Source organism: Helianthus annuus, chromosome 8 (assembly GCF_002127325.2).
Source record: "Helianthus annuus cultivar XRQ/B chromosome 8, HanXRQr2.0-SUNRISE, whole genome shotgun sequence".
NCBI lineage: Eukaryota > Viridiplantae > Streptophyta > Magnoliopsida > Asterales > Asteraceae > Helianthus > Helianthus annuus.
In genome coordinates, this window is record NC_035440.2 from 8,586,504 (window position 1) to 8,595,343 (window position 8,840).

An 8,840-nucleotide genomic window follows, 5' to 3' on the forward strand; every position below is an offset into this window, starting at 1 on the left:
GCCATCCAAACGAAGGGTAACATCGTCCTTTAAAATCAATATGCCGCCTTTAAAACATATTATTATTCACATCGTCTTTATCTACAAACATATTAATAGATAAGATCAACCAAAAGCAAAAGGGTCAAATCGTCAATTATTTAGTCATACTCACACAAACGGCAACAATAGTATTGTTATTATCATTAAAGAGCTAATTTATTACATCTTTTTGTGCCCAAAAGGTGAAATCTTTTTAACGTGAATATCAACTTTTGATTTTTAATTTAAACATAACCAATGACAAAAGTGTAAATCTAAACGGGGTAAAATGATAATTTGGCTGGACCAATGGGGAAGTGTCAGACAGCTGTCTGGCACCATTCCCTTCCATAGAAAATGTATGGTATATAAATATAAATAAGATTTTCTTCGTTCTTTAGCTTTACATGTATTTTAGATCAAATCCTAGCTTTATTATTATACGAAACTCTCGTCGTAGCTTCACGACCTAAGGGGCGAACGGGTTTTGTTATATAAAAGTAACGACTTAAGAGTAGGCTAACAACCTAACTCTTGGCAAAATGGATGAACATACAAGGCTCAAGCTCCGCACATACACCTTTCCTAAGTATTTTCTAGTGTGTGCTATATATTTTGAATGTGTCACTCAACATTAGAAGCCTATAAGCCTTTCTCATTTCAATAATTGCCCTCAAATCTTCGGCAGGGGCCTTTAGTATTTTGAATAGAGTCAATAATCTCTAGATCAAGTGGTGGAAGGCTTGCATTTCTCTTGAGAGATGCAAGTTCAACTCCCATTTTGTGCAGAGTGAGGCATTGGTGGGCAATGATCGGAGACCCAGGGAAACCTGGGTTCGATCCTTGAGCCAAACGAGTTTTACTGGTAATTTTACCGTCGTGCCTACGGAAATGTGAGTTACCGGGTTTTCCCCGAAATTTGTTGTGGACTCAGGTTACTCTCGGAGTACTCCGTTTGGTCTAGTGGGTGCCTCGAGAGTTCTTAGAATTTATTTTGTTGGCCGTTAAAAAAAAGTATTCTAAATAGAGTAGGGGTCACCACAAAGCAAAGCATATCACCGTATGACAATCGAGGGTTTGTTACAATCGGGACACTCTTATAGTCAAGAACGTTGAAGCTTCTAAGAAAAAAAAAAACTTCAATATTTAAAGAGCAATCATCCTAATGAGCCTCCCATACCATAAGCATAAACACCTAGAATATATTGTATAATAATTAGAATATCTGAAAAAAAAACAATCTTCTAATTAGAAAAGCGAAACATTGGGCTACAAACGAACCGAACAATACCTTGTTTGTGTTCGTCTGTTAAGAAATATATGTGTTCATGAACGTTTACCGAATAAGATTTTATGTTTGTGTTTGTTTGTTAATTTAGGGAGCGAACAATAACAAACGTTGATGAACACAAATGAGCACAAACTAATGTTCATGAACGAACACAAATGGAAAGAAACGAACACAAACAAACATTCATGAGCAAAATATATAATACACGAACACTTATTAAATATTTTATTTATCAGAATTTTGATATATCTAATTAAAATATATAAAAACTAAAAACACAAATAATCTATCGAACACAAAGAAACACGCTACCGAACGTTCAAGGACATAAATGAACGAACACGACCTTTGTTCATATCCGTTCATTTAATTAAACAAACAAAATTTCTTATTTTCCCCCAAACAGTTCACGAACAGTTCATCGAAAGTTTGATGCGTTTGCAGCCCTAGCTACAGCTACCCATACCATACATAAGTTCTATTTATTAAAACCACATATAATTACACATATTTCATACCTATTAATTCGATTTTTCATTCAAAATAATACTAGCCTTTAATATTATTATATATTATTTTTTATAAAAAATAATATAAGTGAAAGAAGAAAGGTTGAAACAAAAAGAGCAGGTGATGATGGCTACCTTTTTATTCACTCACACTCACTGACTCCCTCCCTCTCTTTATTTCTTCCAAATCTACCGCTTGTATACTCTTCCAAGCAAAGAACCCAATCAGATCACAAATACTTGTCTTCAATCATCATCTTCTTCCTTTCACCCTAATTCACCTCTCATCTTCCTTAACACACACACTCTCTCTCTCTATCTCTCTCTATCTCTATATCTCTGTATGTATTCTTCATTTATGTTGCTAATTACATATATATTTCTTTCACTAATGTTGATTTTCTCTTCATCAATTGCAGCCTTGTTGTTTACTGATGCTTTGAACTTGTTGCTCTAATGGCTGGTCAAATTGAAGAACCGTTACGGTTTAATTTTCAGGTAATCCTTCGTTTTTGTTGCTAGATCTGGTTTGTTTCAATTGTGATTTAACCGTTTGATTGATTAGTTCGTTGTGAGAATATGATTGAAGGTGATTAGATTTAGTTGTGATGTAATCTATGTAGCGGTTACAGGTTTGATTTCATTTATTAAATATGTTGCATGGAAGTAACTATTTGTGATTTTGAAGTATTTGATTGTATGTAATTGCAAGTGATTGTTGATTTATGTGTTGCTTATGAGATCTGGTTCTGAAACTGAAATCTGTGTTGCTTAAATTGCTGCTGTTTTATTAAAATGTCAACTCGTTGTGATCGTTCGTTAAACAGGTGGCTCGGAATAGAATAACAGTTAGTTGCAACAAATCATAAGATCATTTAGTTGAGTTATTTGAAATTTTGAAACCTGAATATGTAAATTAGTTTTGATGTCGGCAGACGCTTGTAGGGCTGCAAACGAACCGAACAAACACGAACAAGACCTTGTTCGTGTTCGTTTGTTTAGAAATATATGTGTTCACGAAAACTTATCAAACGAGATTTTATGTTCGTGTTCGTTTGTTAAGGAAATGAACTTGTTCGTGTTCGTGTTCGTTTGTGTTTGTTAATTTTAGGCAACGAACAAAAACGAACGTTGAGGAACACAAATGAGCACAAACTAATGTTCATGAACACAAATGAAATCAAACGAACACAAACAATCGTTTCATGTACATAATATATAATACACTGACACTTATTAGATATTTAATTTGTCGGCATTTTGAAGTATTTAAATAGATATAAAAACTAAAAACACTAATGAACTATCGAACACAAATGGACACGTTACCGAACGTTTACGAACATAAACGAACGAACATGACCTATGTTTATGTTTGTTTATTTAACTAAACGAACAAAATTTCTTGTTCGTGTTCGTTTGTTTAATAAACGAACGAACACAAACGAACTTCCCACCGAACGGTTCACGAACTGTTCGCCGAACGTTCGGTTCGTTTGCAGCCCTAGACGCTTGTATGTAAATCGCATGGAAGTAACTATCTGTAATTTTAAGTATTTGAATATTTGATTGTATGTAATTGCAAGTGATTGCTGATTCTATGTTGCTTATGAGAAGCTTGAGTTAATCTGCTGTTTTTTTAGTAAAATGTCGACTCGTTGTGATCGGTTGATAAACCGGTGGTTCAAAATGGAATAACAGTTAGTTACAGCAAATCATAAGATCATTTACTTTGAGTAATTTGAAACCTGAATATGTAAATTAGCAATTAGCTTTAGTCTATACTTACATTTGTTGAGATCCTCAAAGATCTATAACAACAATAGGGCGTATTGACATTGTTACTCGCTAATGTTCAAAATTACTAAACATAAATGGTTTACACACTCTTTTTTTAAATCTTAATATCTTAAAATCACTTCAATTGGACAGGCAGATCTCTTGCACTCTGGATCAATCTCGTTTGGACGATTTGAATCCGAATCATTATCATGGGAAAGAAGATCATCGTTTTCACATAACCGGTATCTTGAAGAGGTTGAGAAATACTCAAAACCAGGTACAGTTACCGAGAAAAAGGCATATTTTGAAGCTCATTTTAAACGAAAAGCCCTTCTGAAACAAAACTCCTCTGAAAATCAAGACGGAAGAGAAGTTGCTACCAGTGAAAATGATGATATGCATGATTTACAAGAATCAGAAAACGGCAACGAGAGCAAGCATTTCACTTGTTTTGATGAGAGCCCTCATAGTTCTGGTCATTTCAGTTACGACAAAGAAACCGAAATTCAGATACGCGTAAATCAAAGCGTTGAAACGTTATGTGCTGAGAACACCAATCTCAGCAGTGTTGACCATCCAATGACTGGTCAAGATCACGTTAAGCTAGAAGAAACACATGCGATTGGGACTGCAAATGTCGATTTGGTCAAAAGAGAAGAAACTACGGAAGTGACCCTTAATGATTCGGTTGTAATGGTCGATGTGGCATCAGAAAAGCCGAAACTGAAAGCCCGTGTCAAATTAGCTCAGGTTTCAAGAACTGTTTCCAGTGACGCATCCAGAGTGTCTGCTAAAACCAAAATAAGGGAAATCAAAGCTTTACCAATGAAGGAAAAAGTAAAGAAGTCACCTAGACCTGCTAGTTCCATAGCGCATTCAGGGAGAAGAACTTTAAAACCAGAGGTAACTTTAATATCATCGTTAAACTATATTATCACTTTGATTTTAGGTTGTCACATAAGATGACATCGACATATGATAACGATATTTATGCTATCGACATACCTTCAATTAGGAATCAAGTACAAGTTTTCCGAAGGCGAAATTACCTCCACCAAATAGAAGGTATCCAATTTGGTGATTTTCTGTGTAATTTATCTTCTAGTAGCTACACAATCTGCATGGTTTCTTATAGGGCTGCAAACGAACCAAACGTTCGGCGAACAGTTCGTGAACCGTTCGGCGGGAAGTTCGTTTGTGTTTGTTCATTTATTAAACAAACGAACACGAACAAGAAATTTCGTTCGTTTAGTTAAATGAACAAACATGAACAGAGGTCGTGTTCGTTCATTTATGTTCGTGAACGTTCGGTAACGTGTTCGTTTGTGTTCGATAGTTCATTTGTGTTTTTAGTTTTTATATATATTTAAATACTTCAAAATTCTAACAAATTATATATCTAATAAGTGTCGGTGTATTATATTTTCTGTTCATGAACGATTGTTTGTGTTTGTTTGTTTCCGTTTATGTTCATGAACATTAGTTTGTGCTCATTTGTGTTTGTCGACGTTCGTTGCCTAAAATTAACAAACAAACACAAACGAACACGAACAAGTTCATTTCCTTAACAAACGAACACGAACATAAAATCTCGTTCGATAAGTGTTCGTGAACACATATATTTCTTAACAAACGAACACGAACAAGGTCTTGTTCGTGTTCGTTCGGTTCGTTTGCAGCCCTAGTTTCTTATGCAGAGTGTTTTTTTTTTTTTTTTTTTTTTTTTGCAGTATTGTGAAAGAATATAGACCAGAAAAGTCTCTTCCAGGAGCACGAGAAACCGTCAACAGGTTCTAACTGTTTAAAAACTTTCCTGTGTGAATATCGGAAAGTAGTTTTTTTTTATTATATTTTAAAAATTTTTCTTTTTCTCTACATTCACAGGACTAAACAGAATAATCCTACTCCGAGTAAGTCACAAGCCAATCATATTGCAGGGGGCTTCACTTTTAAGAGTGATCAACGAGCAGAACGGAGGAAAGAGGCAAGATGAGCGTTTATCAAGCATTTTACTGAAATTCATTTAGATATTTAATTATTTATATATTAAATTAAATTATTCGAATTATCAGGAAAAGAAGGCTGCTGCAGAGATCAGTAAAAGTCTCAACTTCAAAGCAACACCAATGCCTTCATTTTACAAAGAATCTGCTCGATCGTTAGATCAAAACAAGGTATACGTGTCATAATACAGTAGTCCTTTCATTTCTTTAAAAAATGTAGTTTCTTTAAGCCCGGAAAAATGGATTGGTTGGCTAACGGACTAACGGGTCAACCATGTTTGGGTAAATATGGGTTCGGGTCAAAACAGGTCTAACTGAAATATTCTCGGGTTAAAATGACAGGCTGTATCATCTAATAACAAAACACCAAACAGACCGCGAACCGCTTCTATGGCTCCAAGCACCAAAAGAGTTCCATCAAATTCCGCCAGCTCATATATGGCTCCAGGCACCAAAAGAGTTCCATCAAATTCCGCCAGCTCATCAATCCCGAGACCCGGTTCTTCAACTTCTGTAACTAGCAAATACCGTCGGCCAGAACCTTTCAGAACAATACAAGAGAAGAAAAAGGACTTGAATTTACCGAAACAAAAAGGGCATGAAGCAATTGTAGGCGCACGCGTTAGAGAGACGAAACGAGTTCACACGGGTGCGGGGATCAAACCCGGCTACCTAGCGGTCCGTGTTGCCACCTGATCGTGTTGTTTTAATGATGGTTTGCGAGGAATAAAGACGGGGTATGTATGTACCAAGTAAGCTGTTGTACCTACGTTGTAGATCGCGTTAGGAAATTACTAAAATACCCTTAATAAGGGAAAACGTTAAAAGTAGGTAAAATGAATGCTTTCTAGTATTACTTGATGTATAAAAGGGTTATAAACGTATAAAGGTTTCACGAACGAAAATATTAGATTGCTATGTATCGGTTTTCTGAGGTGCATAAAGACTGGGCCTAGGCCCAAAAGCCCACTCCTATAATAATTGGTAACGTTTGGGCCTAAGCCCATGTTGTCTTTTTGCCCGAGGCTCTGAGCTAAGAAAAAAAGAAATTGCTGTTCAAATTAGAAAAAGGAAAAGGGAAAAAGAAATTATACAGTTGATTTTATTTGTTTAGAGGGCAAGTAATTTATTTTAAGATTAAATTGCATTTTATGTCCTTTAAGTTTAAACAAAATTGTCGGCGCTGTCCTTTGACTAACAAAATCACATCGGATGTCCTTTATGTTACAGTTTTCATCTGGCGGTGTCATTTATGTTAACACGTGTCACTCACATGAGGACATAATGGTTATTTTCATTAGTTTTGTTGTTAATATATATTATTTTTGTTTAATTTTGTTTTAGTTATTAAGTAAAAAAAGGACCATTATGCCCGCATGTGAGTGACACATTAATTGAAAAAATTAACTTGGTTATTAAGTAAAAAAAGGACCATTATTCACCATCGTCGCTGATAGCATCATCCGTACCATCTATTGTTCTTAGCCGTCATAAAAGCAAATATAGTAGGTAAATTTATTTTAAGACCTATTTCAAGCCTAACCCTTTTTGTCCAAAGCTTGCTTTGTTTTGCCCCGAATCAAATTGATATATTTTGTAATGGCATGTTTTGACATATATTGGTTAGAATATTTATTTTGACACGTTACCCAACTACCCTTGTTAACAAATTTATTACAACTTTCTAAAAACATGTTCCATAGTTAAGCTTGTTCTCTATAAATCCAAAACCAGTCACAAAAAGGTTACACGACTATAATGAATCAAAGACTTTCTAGTTTCAATAACCAACCAGTTGTACATTAATAATTATAGAAAAATATAAATAAAAATCTCTAGATAGCATTAAAATCAACAAGACTAAAATAAAGAAAAAGTTGTCAACAATGTGTCACTTTTATCATCTCTTCACCACTTTCTTTTCCTCTACTTTTTCTTCAATCAGCAATCTTGCCTTTCTTCAACATCCTAACTCCATAGTTCAACTCATACTAATCATGCCCACAATGAGAAAAGTAGAAAACTAACAAAAAAGATCACATTCGATCGTACTATTCGGCTGCATGTTGATGAAGGTTGATCAGTGCTATGCGGTGGCTTTTGGGAGTAATAAGGGAACCATGGAACTATAGTGTTTGGGGGTGGCGGTCCACCGCCATAGTAGTTGGGGTTTGGAGGGTTATATGGGAATGTAGTGGATGGTGGAGGGTAAGTTCCCGTCTGAGAAGGCGGAGGAAAGGTGGTGGTGGTGGTTGGCTGATTGTTTCCACCACCACCACCATTGCCACCGCCAATAGGCGGTGGGTAGCATGGATATGGACACTCCTGACCTACGACCGCAGCCGAAGAATTTAGGGTTATGTAAAGAAAGAAGAGGGTGGAGAGAATTTGGTAGACAATAGAGGTCATTTTGAAGTGAAAATTAGAGAAAATGAATGTGTTATGAAGTAGATATAATAAGAGATATAAATAAGAAAGGACTAAAAAGGGTAGTTTTGAGTGGAAATTATTATTACTAGTCAACAAATAGATTTAAGACTATGAACTCTAAGCGGGAAAATTTGCAATATTTAGGGGTCACTTTTGACTTTTGTTTATGGTGAGGGGCCACATCTGTCCTTCATGCATAATTACCGAGTCGTGCTAAATATGGGAAAAGCTAACTCAGTTCCTGAGTCATGAGTCTGAATAACTCGGCCAAGTTGGGCCTCTATTATTGATTAGCAAGTTGAAAGTAAATTAACACCCAACTTATGTTATCATATGTACACCTTTAGTTTCACATGTAATTAAATAAAATTAATTTAATTGGTTTCAAAAATATTTTATGTTAACTAGTTTACTATAATTTACATAATAAAGAGGTATATTGGAGCTGAGGTCACAACGGAAGCGAGTTTTCTATCTCCTGGGATAAGAGTATTATGGTAAGACTTGCACCATCCCACCCTCCTTCGATTCTTCAAATGACATTACTATATGAGTTATATTTTACTCGATATGTTTGTTTATTTGTATTTAATACGTTTTAAGCATCCAAAATGTCATTTTAATAACAAAATATAGGAAACAGGAATCTTGATTATGGGTCATAACTTATGTCTTGATTCTGTTAGTGTGTTATAATATTTTAACAAATTTATACGTGTCATTAAAATCGATTTTAATCTGCGTGGTGTCTTAGTTTTTTTTAACGACAAACTAATCTACTTCTAAATAAACATTTATATACCT

The 8,840-nt window shown here is 35.1% G+C and overlaps 2 protein-coding genes across 2 annotated transcripts; one reads left to right on the top strand and one right to left on the bottom strand.

Moving 5' to 3' along the window:
• Window positions 1–1,916: 1,916 nt before the first annotated feature.
• On the top strand, window positions 1,917–6,528 carry LOC110871928 (protein WVD2-like 7). The gene is made up of 8 exons (XM_022120684.2): window positions 1,917–2,162; window positions 2,241–2,319; window positions 3,754–4,506; window positions 4,619–4,668; window positions 5,334–5,393; window positions 5,488–5,587; window positions 5,676–5,777; window positions 5,949–6,528. The coding sequence occupies exons 2-8, from the start codon at window positions 2,278–2,280 to the stop codon at window positions 6,300–6,302; spliced, it is 1,461 nt and encodes a 486-aa protein (XP_021976376.1). The 5' UTR covers window positions 1,917–2,162; window positions 2,241–2,277; the 3' UTR covers window positions 6,303–6,528.
• A 1,015-nt stretch (window positions 6,529–7,543) lies between these two features.
• LOC110869489 (proline-rich antigen homolog) lies at window positions 7,544–8,015 on the bottom strand. Its single transcript, XM_022118739.1, has 2 exons — window positions 7,659–8,015; window positions 7,544–7,597 (listed from the first exon to the last, which is right to left on the bottom strand). The coding sequence occupies exons 1-2, from the start codon at window positions 8,013–8,015 to the stop codon at window positions 7,544–7,546; spliced, it is 411 nt and encodes a 136-aa protein (XP_021974431.1).
• Window positions 8,016–8,840: the final 825 nt, after the last annotated feature.

Coding starts and splice junctions, on each gene's coding strand:
- LOC110871928 (XM_022120684.2), top strand. CDS start 2,278: ATGGCTGGTCAAATTGAAGAACCGTTACGGTTTAATTTTCAG. Junction 2,320..3,753: donor CGTTACGGTTTAATTTTCAG/GTAATCCTTCGT, acceptor TCAATTGGACAG/GCAGATCTCTTGCACTCTGG. Junction 4,507..4,618: donor GAAGAACTTTAAAACCAGAG/GTAACTTTAATA, acceptor ACCTTCAATTAG/GAATCAAGTACAAGTTTTCC.
- LOC110869489 (XM_022118739.1), bottom strand. CDS start 8,015: ATGACCTCTATTGTCTACCAAATTCTCTCCACCCTCTTCTTTCTTTAC. Junction 7,598..7,658: donor CATCAACATGCAGCCGAATA/GTACGATCGAAT, acceptor GGGCATGATTAG/TATGAGTTGAACTATGGAGT.